General features: G+C 48.7%; 1 protein-coding gene across 1 annotated transcript in view; it reads left to right on the forward strand.

Annotated features, from left to right (window-relative positions):
• The window catches only part of LOC124035481 (mothers against decapentaplegic homolog 3), a 47,174-nt gene extending 29,629 nt beyond the window's left edge, over window positions 1-17,545 (forward strand). The window contains exons 4-8 of the mRNA XM_046348933.1: window positions 3,551-3,676; window positions 7,349-7,561; window positions 11,629-11,766; window positions 11,956-12,100; window positions 17,344-17,545. Coding sequence (XP_046204889.1) covers window positions 3,551-3,676; window positions 7,349-7,561; window positions 11,629-11,766; window positions 11,956-12,100; window positions 17,344-17,467 — 746 coding nt within the window. The 3' untranslated portion in view covers window positions 17,468-17,545. The remainder of the gene's footprint in view (window positions 1-3,550; window positions 3,677-7,348; window positions 7,562-11,628; window positions 11,767-11,955; window positions 12,101-17,343) is intronic.
• Window positions 17,546-17,995: the final 450 nt, after the last annotated feature.

Below are 17,995 nucleotides of genomic sequence, written 5' to 3' on the forward strand. Positions count from 1 at the left end.
ATATTACTAGTGAGACCAGTCTACATACCAGGTGACATAACAGTCATATTACTAGTGAGACCAGTCTACATACCAGGTGACATATCAGTCATATTACTAATGAGACCAGTCTACATACCAGGTGACATATCAGTCATATTACTAGTGAGACCAGTCTACATACCAGGTGACATATCAGTCATATTACTAGTGAGACAAGTCTATATACCAGGTGACATCAGTCATATTACTAGTGAGACCAGTCTACATACCAGGTGACATATCAGTCATATTACTAGTGAGACCAGTCTACATACCAGGTGACATATCAGTCATATTACTAGTGAGACCAGTCTACATACCAGGTGACATATCAGTCATATTACTAGTGAGACCAGTCTATATACCAGGTGACATATCAGTCATATTACTAGTGAGACCAGTCTATATATCAGTCATATAACTAGTGAGACCAGTCTGTATATCAGTCATTACTAGTGAGACCAGTCTACATACCAGGTGACATATCAGTCATATTACTAGTGAGACAAGTCTATATATCAGTCATATAACTAGTGAGACCAGTCTACATACCAGGTGACATCAGTCCTATAACTAGTGAGACCAGTCTACATACCAGGTGACATATCAGTCATATTACTACTGAGACAAGTCTATATATCAGTCATATAACTAGTGAGACCAGTCTACATACCAGGTGACATCAGTCCTATAACTAGTGAGACCAGTCTACATACCAGGTGACATCAGTCATATTACTAGTGAGACCAGTCTACATACCAGGTGACATATCAGTCATATTACTAGTGAGACAAGTCTATATATCAGTCATATAACTAGTGAGACCAGTCTACATACCAGGTGACATATCAGTCATATTACTAGTGAGACCAGTCTACATACCAGGTGACATAACAGTCGTATAACTAGTGAGACCAGTCTACATACCAGGTGACATCAGTCGTATAACTAGTGAGACCAGTCTACATACCAGGTGACATCAGTCGTATTACTAGTGAGACCAGTCTACATACCAGGTGACATATCAGTCCTATAACTAGTGAGACAAGTCTATATATCAGTCGTATTACTAGTGAGACCAGTGGTAAAGGAGGTGAAACTAGTCCTCACACAGACTCCTGGAGCAGGTGAGACCAGTCCGGATTTATGCAGCATGTTATAGAAAAGTCTTACAGTGGACGAGACTGGTCTAAGTGAGACACGTTTAAAATGAGAGGAAGGTCGGTGAGAGAAGTCTTAAAGCAAGTTAAAATCCCATTCAAGCGGACCAGACCGGTGAGTAGGGGAGACTGGCCAAGAGTTTGCAATGCATGACCTTGTTTCACACAGCTCAGTGTCTGGGATGTGGTCTTGTCTGCCCACTCTCACACAGTCTAGTTGTGACAGACGAGGGTTTTTATCCAGTAACTTTTCCTTCAGTTCTCCTCCTGGCTTCTCAGTGAGGTTGGGTGACAGCCACTGCCCCTCTAGCCCCTCTGTTTTCTCTAGCCCCCTTTCCTTCTAGCCCCTCTAGCCACCTAGACCCCTCTCCTTCCTTCACAGTGAGTTTGGGTGATGGCCACTTAGACCCCTCTCCTTCCTTCACAGTGAGTTTGGGTGATGGCCACCTAGAGCCCTCTCTTCCTTCACAGTGAGTTTGGGTGACGGCCACCTAGAGCCCTCTCCTTCCTTCACAGTGAGTTTGGGTGATGGCCACCTAGAGCCCTCTCCTTCCTTCACAGTGAGTTTGGGTGATGGCCACCTAGAGCCCTCTCCTTCCTTCACAGTGAGTTTGGGTGATGGCCACCTAGAGCCCTCTCCTTCCTTCACAGTGAGTTTGGGTGACGGCCACCTAGAGCCCTCTCCTTCCTTCACAGTGAGTTTGGGTGACGGCCACCTAGAGCCCTCTCCTTCCTTCACAGTGAGTTTGGGTGACGGCCACCTAGAGCCCTCTCCTTCCTTCACAGTGAGTTTGGGTGACGGCCACCTAGAGCCCTCTCCTTCCTTCACAGTGAGTTTGGGTGACGGCCACCTAGAGCCCTCTCCTTCCTTCACAGTAAGTTTGGGAGACGGCCACCTAGAGCCCTCTCCTTCCTTCACAGTGAGTTTGGGAGACGCCACCTAGAGCCCTCTCCTTCCTTCTCGGTGAGTTTGGGAGACGGCCACCTAGAGCCCTCTCCTTCCTTCACAGTGAGTTTGGGTGATGGCCACCTAGAGCCCTCTCCTTCCTTCACAGTCACCTAGAGCCCTCTCCTTCCTTCACAGTCACCTAGAGCCCTCTCCTTCCTTCACAGTCACCTAGAGCCCTCTCCTTCCTTCACAGTGAGTTTGGGAGACGGCCACCTAGACCCCTACCTTCAGACAGACTCTAGCAGAGGTGTGAGCTACATCAGCAGAGCGGATGAACAGTTGCCAAACACACACACTCACACTGAGTCCAGAGGAGGTGGGCAGTCTCTGCCTGGCACAAATGGTGTCTGTGGTGGCTTGAGAAGCCGTCAGAAGCAGACACTGCCTCGTGGAGACCAGACCAGCACATGATCTGTTACTACCTCTGGAGGACAAGTTGACCCCCCTGTTACAGTCAATACATTCAGCCTGTTGGGAGTAGAACCAACTCAGTCAATACATTCAGCCTGTCGGGAGTAGAACCAACTCAGTCAGTACATTCAGTCTGTTGGGAGTAGAACCAACTCAGTCAGTCCATTCAGCATGTCGGGAGTAGAACCAACTCAGTCAGTACATTCAGCCTGTCAGGAGTAGAACCAACTCAGTCAGTACATTCAGTCTGTTGGGAGTAGAAGCAACTCAGTCAGTACATTCAGCATGTCGGGAGTAGAACCAACTCAGTCAGTACATTCAGTCTGTCGGGAGTAGAACCAACTCAGTCAGTACATTCAGCCTGTCAGGAGTAGAACCAACTCAGTCAATACATTCAGCCTGTCAGGAGTAGAACCAACTCAGTCAATACATTCAGCCTGTCAGGAGTAGAACCAACTCAGTCAGTACATTCAGTCTGTTGGGAGTAGAACCAACTCAGTCAGTACATTCAGCCTGTCGGGAGTAGAACCAACTCAGTCAATACTTTCAGCCTGTCGGGAGTAGAACCAACTCAGTCAGTACATTCAGCCTGTCGGGAGTAGAACCAACTCAGTCAGTACATTCAGCCTGTCGGGAGTAGAACCAACTCAGTCAATACATTCAGCCTGTCGGGAGTAGAACCAACTCAGTCAGTACTTTCAGCCTGCCGGGAGTAGAACCAACTCAGTCAATACATTCAGCCTGTCGGGAGTAGAACCAACTCAGTCAATACATTCAGCCTGTCGCGAGTAGAACCAACTCAGTCAGTACATTCAGCCTGTTTTCTACTGGGTTCCCCTTCCCTTCCCTGAATAAAAGCATTGGCCGAGAGCGCAATGACAAAGGGCGTTGTTAATATGCATATGTGGAGCAGTGTAGGGGCCTTTGGGACATGTTATTAGAAGGAACCTACCAACCAATCATTGTTTACTCTATTGGCTGTGGTTTACTAGTGGTGTGTGTGTTTCAGAGACTCCTCCACCTGGCTATCTCAGTGAAGATGGGGAGACCAGTGATCACCTGATGAACCACAGCATGGACACCAGTTCACCCAACCTGTCACCAAACCCAGTGTCTCCAACACACAGCAATTTAGGTAAGCATTAGGACTGGGTATGACCATGGACCTCACAATACAATATTATCACCATACTTAGGTGCCGAGACTGTATGTGTTGCCATTCAATACTGCAATGTGAAATTCCCAACACATCTCTCTTCAAATGTCTGCTGCAGAGAGATGAGAGGGCAGGAGAATGTTTTTGTTTGTTGGTGTAGTTACCTCCAACGAAAAATAAATACAAAAATTGCTATTTGGTTGTGTGTTTGGGGATGTTTATTTGTGAGATTTAGGCACAGTGTGTGTGTCTGTCTATGTGTGTCTGTCTGTGTGTGGGTGTGTGTGTGTGGGTCTGTGTGTGTGTGTCTGTCTGTGTGTGTGTGTGGGTCTGTGTGTGTGTGTGTGTGGGTCTGTGTGTGTGTGTCTGTCTGTGTGTGTGTGTGGGTCTGTGTGTGTGTGTGGGTCTGTGTGTGTGTGTGTGTGTGTGTGTGTGTGTGTGTGTGTGTGTCTGTGTGTGTGTGTGTCTGTGTGTGTGTGTGTGTGTGTGTCTGTGTGTGTGTGTCTGTCTATGTGTGTCTGTGTGTGTGTGTCTGTCTGTGTGTGTGTGTGTCTGTCTGTGTGTGTGTCTGTCTGTCTGTGTGTGTGTGTGGGTCTGTGTGTGTGTGTCTGTCTGTGTGTGTGTGTGTGGGTCTGTGTGTGTGTCTGTGTGTGGGGTCTGTGTGTCTGTCTGTCTGTCTGTGTGTGTGTGTGTGGGTCTGTGTGTGTGTGTGTGTCTGTGTGTGTGTGTGTCTGTGTGTGTGTGTGTGGTCTGTCTGTGTGTGTGTGGGTCTGTGTGTGGGGTCTGTGTGTGTGTGGGTCTGTGTGTCTGTGTGGGTCTGTGTGTGTGGGGTCTGTGTGTGTGTGTGTGTCTGTGTGTGTGTGTGTGTGTCTGTGTGTGTGTGTGTGTGTGTGTGTGTGTGTGTGTGTGTGTGTGTGTGTGTGTGTGTGTGTGTGTGTGTGTGTGTGTGTGTGTGTGTGTGTGTGTGTGTGTGTGTGTGTGTGTGTCTGTGTGTGTGTGTCTGTCTGTGTGTGTGTGTGTGTGTGGGTCTGTGTGTGTGTGTCTGTCTGTGTGTCTGTGTGTCTGTCTGTGTGTGTGTGTGTGTGTGTCTGTCTGTCTGTGTGTGTGTCTGTCTGTGTGTCTGTCTGTCTGTCTGTGTGTGTGTCTGTGTGTCTGTGTGTGTGTGTGTGTGTGTGTGTGTCTGTGTGTGTGTCTGTGTGTGTGTCTGTGTGTCTGTCTGTGTGTGTGTGTGTGTGTGTGTGTCTGTGTGTGTGTGTGGTGTGTGTGTGTGTGTCTGTCTGTGTGTGTGTGTGTGGTCTGTGTGTGTGTGTGGGTCTGTGTGTGTGTGTGTCTGTGTGTGTGTGTGTCTGTGTGTGTGTGGGTCTGTGTGTGTGTGTGTGTGTGTGTGTGTGTGTGTGTGTGTGGTGTGTGTGTGTGTGTCTGTGTGTCTGTGTGTCTGTGTGTCTGTCTGTCTGTCTGTCTGTCTGTCTGTCTGTCTGTCTGTCTGTCTGTCTGTCTGTCTGTCTGTCTGTCTGTCTGTCTGTCTGTCAACTAGCGGACAAGTGTTGCACCGCAGCCCTCCCTCGGGAAGCCAGTCCACTGCTCCGTATTGTAACAGAGGAAACCTGGTCTGAGCCCAGAGCTGTGGCCAAGTCAGTCAGCCCACACTGACATCAATGATAATATCCTGTTTATTAAATCACTGTTTCTGGCCCAGCTACTATAGAAAACAACAAATAGACTGGGTCTTCACATGGGCCCAGACAGTTCACTGTACTTCAAATAGACTGGGCCTTCACATGGGCCCAGACAGTTCACTGTACTTCAAATAGACTGGGCCTTCACATGGGCCCAGACAGTTCACTGTACTTCAAATAGACTGGGCCTTCACTTGGGCCCAGACAGTTCACTGTACTTCAAATAGACTGGGCCTTCACTTGGGCCCAGACAGTTCACTGTACTTCAAATGTAAATGTTGGAAGTAGTTAGAAGGAAAAGTAAAAATAAATCTGTGCTGTTACGAGAACTGTGCAAGCGTTTGCTGAATGTTTTGGTTCCGGAACCCTGTAAGTTGCCGTTGTCTCCTCTGTCTCTGCGTGAGGGCCGAGGGAACTGGCAGACTTTGTCCTGTTGGTTTTTCTCCCGCTTTTCTTTTTCCATATTCCATCTTTATATCCTCTACTTCCCTGGCTCTGCTGTTCTCTCTCTCTTCAGTCTCCCTCTCTCTTTATGTCCTCTACTTCCCTGGCTCTGCTGTTCTCTCTCTCTTCAGTCTCCCTCTCTCTTTATGTCCTCTACCTCCCTGGCTCTGCTGTTCTCTCTCTCTTCAGTCTCCCTCTCTCTTTATGTCCTCTACCTCCCTGGCTCTGCTGTTCTCTCTCTCTTCAGTCTCCCTCTGTCTTTATATCCTCTACTTCCCTGGCTCTGCTGTTCTCTCTCTCTTCAGTCTCCCTCTCTCTTTATGTCCTCTACCTCCCTGGCTCTGCTGTTCTCTCTCTCTTCAGTCTCCCTCTGTCTTTATATCCTCTACTTCCCTGGCTCTGCTGTTCTCTCTCTTTATGTCCTCTACCTCCCTGGCTCTGCTGTTCTCTCTCTTTATGTCCTCTACCTCCCTGGCTCTGCTGTTCTCTCTCTCTTCAGTCTCCCTCTCTCTATGTCCTCTACCTCCCTGGCTCTGCTGTTCTCTCTCTCTTCAGTCTCCCTCTGTCTTTATATCCTCTACTTCCCTGGCTCTGCTGTTCTCTCTCTTTATATCCTCTACCTCCCTGGCTCTGCTGTTCTCTCTCTTCAGTCTCCCTCTGTCTTTATATCCTCTACTTCCCTGGCTCTGCTGTTCTCTCTCTCTTCAGTCTCCCTCTGTCTTTATATCCTCTACTTCCCTGGCTCTGCTGTTCTCTCTCTTCAGTCTCCCTCTGTCTTTATATCCTCTACCTCCCTGGCTCTGCTGTTCTCTCCCTCTTCAGTCTCCCTCTGTCTTTATATCCTCTACCTCCCTGGCTCTGCTGTTCTCTCTCTTTATGTCCTCTACCTCCCTGGCTCTGCTGTTCTCTCTCTCTTCAGTCTCCCTCTGTCTTTATATCCTCTACCTCCCTGGCTCTGCTGTTCTCTCTCTCTTCAGTCTCCCTCTTTCTTTATATCCTCTACCTCCCTGGCTCTGCTGTTCTCTCTCTCTTCAGTCTCCCTCTGTCTTTATATCCTCTACTTCCCTGGCTCTGCTGTTCTCTCTTCAGTCTCCCTCTGTCTTTATATCCTCTACCTCCCTGGCTCTGCTGTTCTCTCTCTCTTCAGTCTCCCTCTGTCTTTATATCCTCTACCTCCCTGGCTCTGCTGTTCTCTCTCTCCATCTTTATCTGCTCTGCTGTTATCTCCCTCCATCTTTATCTCTAGCTGTATCTTTTCTCCTCACTTCTGTTTCCCTTTCTCTTCCCTCTATCTTTATATCTTCACATTGTACCCACCTCTTTGTGTCTCTGTCTCTGTCTATCTACATTTACATTTAAGTCATTTAGCAGACGCTCTTATCCAGAGCGACTTACTCTGTCTCTCTGTGTTCTGTCTTTTACTCTGAAGTAGTCCCATATATATGATATTGGTAAAGGCTTAGTCCCAAGTAGGATGCTCAATAACTATCTAAATAAAGTGTTTCCCCATGTCTCTCCTGTGTCTGTCAGACCTACAGCCTGTGATGTACTGTGAACCAGCCTTCTGGTGTTCTATCTCCTACTACGAGCTGAACCAGCGGGTGGGCGAGACCTTCCACGCCTCCCAGCCGTCCCTCACCGTGGACGGCTTCACCGACCCCTCCAACTCAGAGCGCTTCTGCCTGGGCCTCCTCTCCAACGTCAACCGTAACGCCGCTGTGGAGCTGACACGCAGACACATCGGTACTGACGCTTTGAAAATAAACCGCTGACAAAATGACTTTTGGCCTGATGCTCGGTCATTGACATGAGGGGAAAGTGAAATGGAACAGCAGTGTTAGATGGGATAACTAGTCAACTTTAGGACTACCCCTACTTCCAACCTGAACCACCTGTACTGGCCACACATGGTAGCAACTTGAAACAGAGTTGTGTTTACAAGGTCATTCACACCAGAGTACAGAGAAAGAGAGATGTTTTATTAGCCAATACCTTAGGTCGGGGGTGGGGGCCTTAGGTCAGGGGTGGGGGCCTTAGGTCGGGGGGTGGGGGCCTTAGGGGGGGTGGGGGCCTTAGGTCGGGGGTGGGGGCCTTAGGTCGGGGGTGGGGGCCTTAGGTCGGGGGGTGGGGGCCTTAGGTCGGGGGTGGGGGCCTTAGGTCGGGGGGTGGGGGCCTTAGGTCGGGGGTGGGGGCCTTAGGTCGGGGGGTGGGGGGTCCCTTAGGTCGGGGGGTGGGGGCCTTAGGTCGGGGGTGGGGGGCCTTAGGTCAGGGGGTGGGGGCCTTAGGTCGGGGGTGGGGGCCTTAGGTCGGGGGGTGGGGGCCTTAGGTCGGGGGTGGGGGCCTTAGGTCGGGGGTGGGGGCCTTAGGTCGGGGGGGGGGGGGGGCATAGGTCGGGGGGGTGGGCAAATAGATTCACACCACGGGGCCATTTTTGTCAGAGAATGGTCAAGGGGCCAGAACATAATTATAATATTTTGTACACTGCTAAGCCCAAAATGAAATTGTATTTGAAAATACCAATCATTTCATACCTTGATTACAGTGAGACACTATCACATTTGTCAATTTTTTTGAGGGGGGTACTTGGGAACAAGTTAAGTATTCAGACATCTGGACTTCCACATTTTGTTACGTTACAGATTTATTCTAAAATGTATTTAATTACACACAGTACCCCATAATGACCAAGCACTAACAGGTTTTAGAAATGTTTGCAAATGTATTTTTTTTAAACGAATACCTTATTTACATAATTATTCAGACCCTTTGCTATGAGACTCTAAATTGAACTCCAGGGTATCATTTCCATTGATCATCCTTGAGATGTTTCTACAACTTGATTGAAGTCCACCTGTGGTAAATTCAATTGATTGGACATGATTTGTAAAGGCGCACACACCTGTCTATATAAGGTCCCACAGTTGACGGTGCATGTCAGGGCAAAAGCCAAGCCACGAGGCACAGATCTGGGGAAGGGTGCCAAACAAATGGCTACAGCATTGAAGGTCCCCAAAAAACACAGTGGCCTCCATCATTCTTAAATGGAAGAAGTTTGGAACCGCCAAGACTCTTCCTAGAGCTGGCCACACTGCCAAACTGAGCAATTGGGGGAGAAGGGCCTTGGTCAGGGAGGTGACCGAGAACCCGATGGTCACTCTGACAGAGCTCCAGAGTTCCTTTGTGGAAATGGATGTCATCTGAAAGGTTCTCCCATCTCTGCAGCACTCCACCAATCAGGCCTTTATGGTAGAGTGGCCAGACGGAAGCCACTCCTCAGTAAGAGGCACTTGATAGCCCGCTTGGAGTTTGCCAAAAGGCACCTAAAGACTCTGTCCATGAGAAACAATTCTCTGGTCTGATGAAACCAAGATTCAACTCTTTGATCTGAATGCCAAGCATCACGTCTGGAGGGAACCTGGCACCATCCCTACGGTGAAGCATGGTGGTGGCAGCATCATGCTGTGGGATTGTTTTTCAGCGGCAGGGACTGGAAGACTAGTCAGGATCTAGGGAAAGATGAACAGAGCAAAGTACAGAGATCCTTGATTAAAACCTGCTCCAGAACGCTCAGGACCTCAGACTGGGGAAAAGGTTCACTTTCCAACAGGACAACGACCCTAAGCACACAGCCAAGACAACGCAGGAGTGGCTTCGGGACAAGTCTCAATGTCCTTAATTGGCCCAGCCAAGGCTGGACTTGAACCTGATCGAACATCTCTGGAGAGACCTGAAAATAGCTGTGCAGCGACGCTCTTCATCCAACCTGACAGAGCTTGAGAGGATCTGCAGAGAAGAATGGGAGAAACTCCCCAAATACAGATATGCCAAGCTTGTAGCATCATACCCAAGAAGACTGGAGGCTGTAATTGCAGCCAAAGGTGCTTCAACAAAGTACTGAGTAAAGGGTCTTAATACTTATGTACAGTGCCTTGCGAAAGTATTCGGCCCCCTTGAACTTTGCGACCTTTTGCCACATTTCAGGCTTCAAACATAAAGATATAAAACTGTATTTTTTTGTGAAGAATCAACAACAAGTGGGACACAATCATGAAGTGGAACGACATTTATTGGATATTTCAAACTTTTTTTAACAAATCAAAAACTGAAAAATTGGGCGTGCAAAATTATTCAGCCCCTTTACTTTCAGTGCAGAAAACTCTCTCCAGAAGTTCAGTGTTCGGATCTCTGAATGATCCAATGTTGACCTAAATGACTAATGATGATAAATACAATCCACCTGTGTGTAATCAAGTCTCTGTATAAATGCACCTGCACTGTGATAGTCTCAGAGGTCCGTTAAAAGCGCAGAGAGCATCATGAAGAACAAGGAACACATCAGGCAGGTCCGAGATACTGCTGTGAAGAAGTTTAAAGCCGGATTTGGATACAAAAAGATTTCCAAAGCTTTAAACATCCCAAGGAGCACTGTGCAAGCGATAATATTAAAATGGAAGGAGTATCAGACCACTGCAAATCTACCAAGACCTGGCCGTCCTTCTAAACTTTCAGCTCATACAAGGAGAAGACTGATCAGAGATGCAGCCAAGAGGCCCATGATCACTCTGGATGAACTGCAGAGATCTACAGCTGAGGTGGGAGACACTGTCCATAGGACAACAATCAGTCATATATTGCACAAATCTGGCCTTTATGGAAGAGTGGCAAGAAGAAAGCCATTTCTTAAAGATATCCATAAAAAGTGTTGTTTAAAGTTTGCCACAAGCCACCTGGGAGACACACCAAACATGTGGAAGAAGGTGCTCTGGTCAGATGAAACCAAAATTGAACTTTTTGGCAACAATGCAAAACGTTATGTTTGGCGTAAAAGCAACACAGCCCATCACCCTGAACACACCATCCCCACTGTCAAACATGGTGGTGGCAGCATCATGGTTTGGGCCTGCTTTTCTTCAGCAGGGACAGGGAAGATGGTTAAAATTGATGGGAAGATGGATGGAGCCAAATACAGGACCATTCTGGAAGAGAACCTGATGGAGTCTGCAAAAGACCTGAGACTGGGACGGAGATTTGTCTTCCAACAAGACAATGATCCAAAACATAAAGCAAAATCTACAATGGAATGGTTCAAAAATAAACATATCCAGGTATTAGAATGGCCAAGTCAAAGTCCAGACCTGAATCCAATCGAGAATCTGTGGAAAGAACTGAAAACTGCTGTTCACAAATGCTCTCCATCCAACCTCACTGAGCTCGAGCTGTTTTGCAAGGAGGAATGGTAAAAAAAAATCAGTCTCTCGATGTGCAAAACTGATAGACATACCCCAAGCTACAAAGTATTAACTTAAGGGGGCTGAATAATTTTGCATGCCCAATTTTTCAGTTTTTGATTTGTTAAAAAAGTTTGAAATATCCAATAAATGTCGTTCCACTTCATGATTGTGTCCCACTTGTTGTTGATGCTTTAAAAAAAATACAGTTTATATCTTTATGTTTGAAGCCTGAAATGTGGCAAAAGGTCGCAAAGTTCAAGGGGGCCGAATACTTTCGCAAGGCACTGTAAATGTGATATTTCAGTTTTCTATTTTTAATACATTTGCAAAAATGTAAAATAAAAAAGGTTGCTTTCTCATTATAGGGTATTGTGTGTAGATTGATGAGGGGGGGGGGGTTAATCCATTTTAGTATAAGGCTAACGTAACAAAGTCAAGGGGTCTGAATACCTTGCGAATGCACTGTATTTAGGTATACATCACATGTTCGTTGTCATCCGTGTTCAGAATTGAATGGTCTGTGTGTTCACATCAGGGGTGGTTCTGGTTCTAGACAGATGGTTCTCTGTTTGTCTGCAGGCAGAGGGGTACGGTTGTACTATATTGGAGGAGAGGTGTTTGCAGAGTGCCTCAGCGACAGTGCCATCTTCGTCCAGAGTCCCAACTGTAACCAGCGTTACGGCTGGCACCCCGCCACTGTCTGCAAGATCCCCCCAGGTGAGAGCTGAGAAGTGTGTGTGTGTGTCAAAGAGAGCGAGACAAAAGGTTGACACACAGTAGGTTAATGTCCACAATGACTGTCGTACTGTGGTTACTCACCAACACACGTACGACACACACACACACCTCCATTCATTGTGTCTTGACGGTAACGGTTTGTCGGACGGTTGTGTGACGGTTCCGTAGGCTGCAACCTGAAGATCTTTAACAACCAGGAGTTTGCTGCCCTGCTGGCCCAGTCGGTGAACCAGGGCTTCGAGGCAGTCTACCAGCTCACCAGGATGTGCACCATCCGCATGAGCTTCGTCAAGGGCTGGGGAGCAGAGTACAGGTAACACACAGTCCACAGCGACACGCTCTCATTAAGGGTTCATGTATTAAACCAGAGTCGACCCTTGTCGGTCGTTGATACCCGGCTCCTACCTGATGAGCTCACTAGGTGATTCAGATGAGACGGTACAGGAATGGAGAAACTATGTGGGATGGCTGAGGGGTACAAGGTTAAATAACTATGTGGGATGGCTGAGGGGTACAAGGTTAAATAACTATGTGGGATGGCTGAGGGGTACAAGGTTAAATAACTATGTGGGATGGTTGAGGGGTACAAGGTTAAATAACTATGTGGGATGGCTGAGGGGTGCAAGGTTAAATAACTATGTGGGATGGCTGAGGGGTGCAAGGTTAAATAACTATGTGGGATGGCTGAGGGGTGCAAGGTTAAATAACTATGTGGGATGGCTGAGGGGTGCAAGGTTAAATAACTATGTGGGATGGCTGAGGGGTGCAAGGTTAAATAACTATGTGGGATGGCTGAGGGGTGCAAGGTTAAATAACTATGTGGGATGGCTGAGGGGTGCAAGGTTAAATAACTATGTGGGATGGCTGAGGGGTGCAAGGTTAAATAACTATGGCTGGGATGGCTGAGGGGTGCAAGGTTAAATAACTATGTGGGATGGCTGAGGGGTGCAAGGTTAAATAACTATGTGGGATGGCTGAGGGGTGCAAGGTTAAATAACTATGTGGGATGGCTGAGGGGTGCAAGGTTAAATAACTATGTGGGATGGCTGAGGGGTGCAAGGTTAAATAACTATGTGGGATGGCTGAGGGGTGCAAAATAACTATGGTTAAATAACTATGTGGGATGGCTGAGGGGTGCAAGGTTAAATAACTATGATGGCTGAGGGGTGCAAGGTTAAATAACTATGTGGGATGGCTGAGGGGTGCAAGGTTAAATAACTATGTGGGATGGCTGAGGGGTGCAAGGTTAAATAACTATGTGGGATGGCTGAGGGGTACAAGGTTAAATAACTATGTGGGATGGCTGAGGGGTGCAAGGTTAAATAACTATGTGGGATGGCTGAGGGGTGCAGAGACAGTCTGGGATATTAAATAGAACACCCTGATAGGTTATTGTATACAGTAGTTCATTCAGATGGCTGAGGGGTGCAGAGACAGTCTGGGATATTAAATAGAACACCCTGATAGGTTATTGTATACAGTAGTTCATTCAGATGGCTGAGGGGTGCAGAGACAGTCTGGGATATTAAATAGAACACCCTGATAGGTTATTGTATACAGTAGTTCATTCAGATGGCTGAGGGGTGCAGAGACAGTCTGGGATATTAAATAGAACACCCTGATAGGTTATTGTATACAGTAGTTCATTCAGATGGCTGAGGGGTGCAGGGACAGTCTGGGATATTAAATAGAACACCCTGATAGGTTATTGTATACAGTAGTTCATGCAGGAGTCTGTCCTTACACCCTAGAGGCCTTTTTTAATGTCTCTGTATTCCTAGAACAATAAGCATTCATCTATTGTAATCACAGCTACCCACCTCTCTCTTCTCCTCCTCCTCTCCTTCTCATCCTCTATAATGATGAAGTGCTCTGACAGACAGAGCTGCTGTCTTGATGTATCATTCATCACTGTGGACTGTGCTGGATTATGGCTGCTAGTAGTTCTCTGGCCTGGCAGACACACAGTGAGGGAAGCAGGAGTATGACTGCTAGTAGTTCTCTGGCCTGGCAGAGAGGTATTAAGATCAATAGCCCAAACCGGTCTGAGGTGGCTACTTTTATTTCAACTGTTTCTCCCAAGTTCCAGGACGCCAAGGGAACGTGAGGAGGAGAATAGACACAAAATAATGAAGCATTTTCTCTTGCTTTAATCTACCGATGGTTTCATTTTTAGTCACTGCCCTGCTATGCTTCTTTTTCCCTGTGCATTTCCTCACTCAAATATTTAGTTGTAATGAACTAATCATGTGTAGGTACATTTGTACAGACGTTTTCCATCAGCAGCCATTGATAAATTTGACATGTGTTTCCACAATAAGAAAAAAACCAGCTCAGCCCAGCACACACAGGGCTGAGACAGAGAGGGAGTTGTGTAAGGGGGATGGAATGCAGGAAAGAGGGGGAGGGTAGGCAGCGGGGGAGGCAGAAGACACGGAGGGAGGCGGGAGACACGGAGGGAGGCGGGAGACACGGAGGGAGGCGGGAGACACGGAGGGAGGCGGGAGACGCGGAGGGAGGCGGGAGACGCGGAGGGAGGCGGGAGACGGGAGGGAGGCGGGAGACGCGGGGAGGGAGGCGGGAGACGCGGGGGAGGCAGGCGGGAGACGCGGGGGCAGGCGGGAGACGGCGGGAGACTGGGGGCAGGCGGGAGACGCGGGGGAGGCGGCGGGAGACGCGGGGGGCAGGCGGGAGACGCTGGGGGAGCAGGCGGGAGACGCGGGGGGAGACACGCTGGCGGGAGACGCTGGGGGAGGCAGGGGGAGACGCTGGGGGAGGCAGGCGGGAGACGCTGGGGGAGAGGCGGGGGGCGGAGGGGGAGGCGGGAGACGCGGAGGGAGGGAGGCGGGAGACGCGGGAGACACGGGGGGAGAGGGAGGGGGGGGGAGGGAGACGCGGGGAGGGAGCGAGGCTGGAGACGGGAGGGCTGGAGACGCGGAGGGAGGGAGGCTGCAGGGAGGCAGGAGACGCGGAGGGAGGGAGGCTGGGAGGGAGGCAGGAGGCGGAGGGAGGGAGGCAGGAGACGGGAGGGAGGGAGGCAGGAGACGCGGAGGGAGGGAGGCAGGAGACGCGGAGGGAGGGAGGCAGGAGACGGGGAGGGAGAGGGAGGGAGGCAGGAGACGGGAGGGCGGAGGGAGGGAGGGAGGCTGGAGGCAGGAGGCGGCAGGAGGGAGGGAGGGAGGGCTGGAGGCAGGCGGAGGAGGGAGGGGCGCTGTGCTTCTGTCCCAGGGAGGTCCCTTCAGACAGAGGCTGGAGACAGAAGTTGGGAGGGCGGGAGGCAGGCCGGAAGCAGGCAGGGAGGCAGGTAGGGATGGAGGCAGGGAGGCAGGCAGGGATGGAGGCAGGGAGGCACGGAAGCAGGCTGGAGGCAGGCGGGAGACACGGAGACACTGAGGGAGGAGTGGGGCGCTGTGCTTCTGTCCCAGGGTGGGACGTCGTGTGCTCTCCTTGTCCCTTCAGACAGAAACACAATGGTTCACTGTTGACTTTTATCACTGTAGTGTTACTGCCCAGTCAGTCTACACAAGCCTGGTTCCAGATCACTGTAGTGTTACTGCCCAGTCTACACTAGCCTGGTTCCAGATCACTGTAGTGTGACTGCCCAGTCTACACTAGCCTGGTTCCAGATCACTGTAGTGTTACTGCCCAGTCAGTCTACACAAGCCTGGTTCCAGATCACTGTACTGCCCAGTCTACTGCCCAGTCAGTCTACACTAGCCTGGTTCCAGATCACTGTAGTGTTACTGCCCAGTCTACACTAGCCTGGTTCCAGATCACTGTAGTGTGACTGCCCAGTCTATGCCAGCCTGGTTCCAGATCACTGTAGTGTGACTGCCCAGTCTATGCCAGCCTGGTTCCAGATCACTGTAGTGTGACTGCCCAGTCTATGCCAGCCTGGTTCCAGATCACTGTAGTGTGACTGCCCAGTCTATGCCAGCCTGGTTCCAGATCACTGTAGTGTTAGTCTGCCCTGGTTCCAGATCACTGTAGTGTTACTGCCCAGTCTACACGAGCCTGGGTTCCAGATCACTGTTGTGTTACTGCCCAGTCTACACTAGCCTGGTTCCAGATCACTGTAGTATTACTGCCCAGTCTACACTAGCCTGGTTCCAGATCTCAGGGGTTGACAAAACAGCACAAACATCTCGACCAGTCTATTTCTTCGGGATCTTTGACCCTTCCCTGGGACTGTTGAGCTAACGTAGGCTAATGTGAATAGCATGAGGTTGAGCTAACGTAGGCTAATGCGAATAGCATGAGGTTGAGCTAACCTAGGCTAATGTGAATAGCATGAGGTTGAGCTAACGTAGGCTAATGTGAATAGCATGAGGTTGAGCTAACGTAGGCTAATGTGAATAGCATGAGGTTGAGCTAACGTAGGCTAATGTGAATAGCATGAGGTTGAGCTAACGTAGGCTAATGTGAATAGCATGAGGTTGAGCTAACGTAGGCTAATGTGAATAGCATGAGGTTGAGCTAACGTAGGCTAATGCGAATAGCATGAGGTTGCGCTAACGTAGGCTAATACGAATAGCATGAGGTTATAAGTAACAAGAACATTTCCCTGAACAGACATATGATATTGGCAGAAAGCTTAAATTCTTGTTAATCTAACTGCACTGTTCAATTTGCAATAGCTATTAAAGTGAATGAATACCATGCTATTGTTTAAGGAGAGTACACCATTTTTGAACATTTTATTTTTGTTAATTTTACATTTATTTTACTAGGCAAGTCAGTTAAGAACAAATTCTTATTTTCAATGACGGCCTAGGAACAGTGGGTTAACTGCCTGTTCAGGGGCAGAACGACAGATTTGTACCTTGTCAGCTCGGGGATTTGAACTTGCAACCTTCCGTTTACTAGTACAACGCTCTTACCACTAGGCTATCCTGCCGCCCCAAAATGAAAAGTTATTAATAAACAATTTAGGCACATTTGGGCAGTCTTAACACAAAGTTTTGAACAGAAATGCAATAGTTCATTGTATCAGTCTAAAACTTTGCACATACACTGCAGCCATCTAGTGGCCAAAATATAAATTGCAGCTGGGCTGGAATAATACATTATGGCCTTTCTCTTTTTCAAAGATGATGGTACAAAAAAAATACAAAAGAACAGTTGTCTTTTACCAGATCTATTGTGTTATATTCTCCTACATTCCTTTCAAATTTCCACAAACTTCAAAGTGTTTCCTTTCAAATGGTACCAATAACATGCATATCCTTGCTTTAGGGCCAGAGTTACACGCGGGTATATCATTTCAGTGAAAAATGGGGGCGGTTCCTCCTCCCACTGAGAATGATCTGCTTTGAGTTGTATGATATATTTAAGCATTAAGGCACAAGGGCGTGTGGTATATGGCCAATATACCAAAGCTAAGGGCTGTTCTTATGCAAGTCTTATTCACAAACTCACACACTGTGTTGAAAACCTACAAGAAAATGGATGAGTGTTTGTCACTGTCACACAGGTATAATCCAGATCCTAGTTGATTGTGTCCTGCAGTGAACCTGTCTCTTATGTCTCCTCCTCCTCTTCGGTCTCTCTACCCAGGCGACAGACCGTGACCAGCACCCCTTGTTGGATCGAGCTGCACCTCAACGGCCCCCTGCAGTGGCTGGACAAGGTGCTCATGCAAATGGGTTCCCCCAGCATCCGCTGCTCCAGCGTGTCGTAGGAATACTCTCCCCACCGTCTCTGTCACAGCACCAGTGAATTAAACAGACTAGAGACCATAGTCACATCAACTAAAGGATCAGAAAGGGGTCGGCAGGCATTGAGAGAAGGCTTTGTGTCTTTGGAAGAAGAGCCTGTAGGCTGAGAAAGCCCAACCCTCGTCTGAGACATACTCTCCCCAACCCTCGTCTGAGACATACTCTCCCCAACCCTCGTCTGAGACATACTCTCCCCAACCCTCGTCTGAGACATACTCTCCTCAACCCTCGTCTGAGACATACTCTCCCCAACCCTCGTCTGTCACATACTCTCCCCAACCCTCGTCTGTCACATACTCTCCCCAACCCTCGTCTGTCACATACTCTCCCCAACCCTCGTCTGTCACATACTCTCCCCAACCCTCGTCTGTCACATACTCTCCCCAACCCTCGTCTGTCACATACTCTCCCCAACCCTCGTCTGTCACATACTCGTCTGTCACATACTCTCCCCAACCCTCGTCTGAGACATACTCTCCCCAACCCTCGTC

The sequence above is a fragment of the Oncorhynchus gorbuscha genome, linkage group LG05, assembly GCF_021184085.1.
Source record: "Oncorhynchus gorbuscha isolate QuinsamMale2020 ecotype Even-year linkage group LG05, OgorEven_v1.0, whole genome shotgun sequence".
In the NCBI taxonomy this organism is placed as follows: Eukaryota; Metazoa; Chordata; class Actinopteri; order Salmoniformes; family Salmonidae; genus Oncorhynchus; species Oncorhynchus gorbuscha.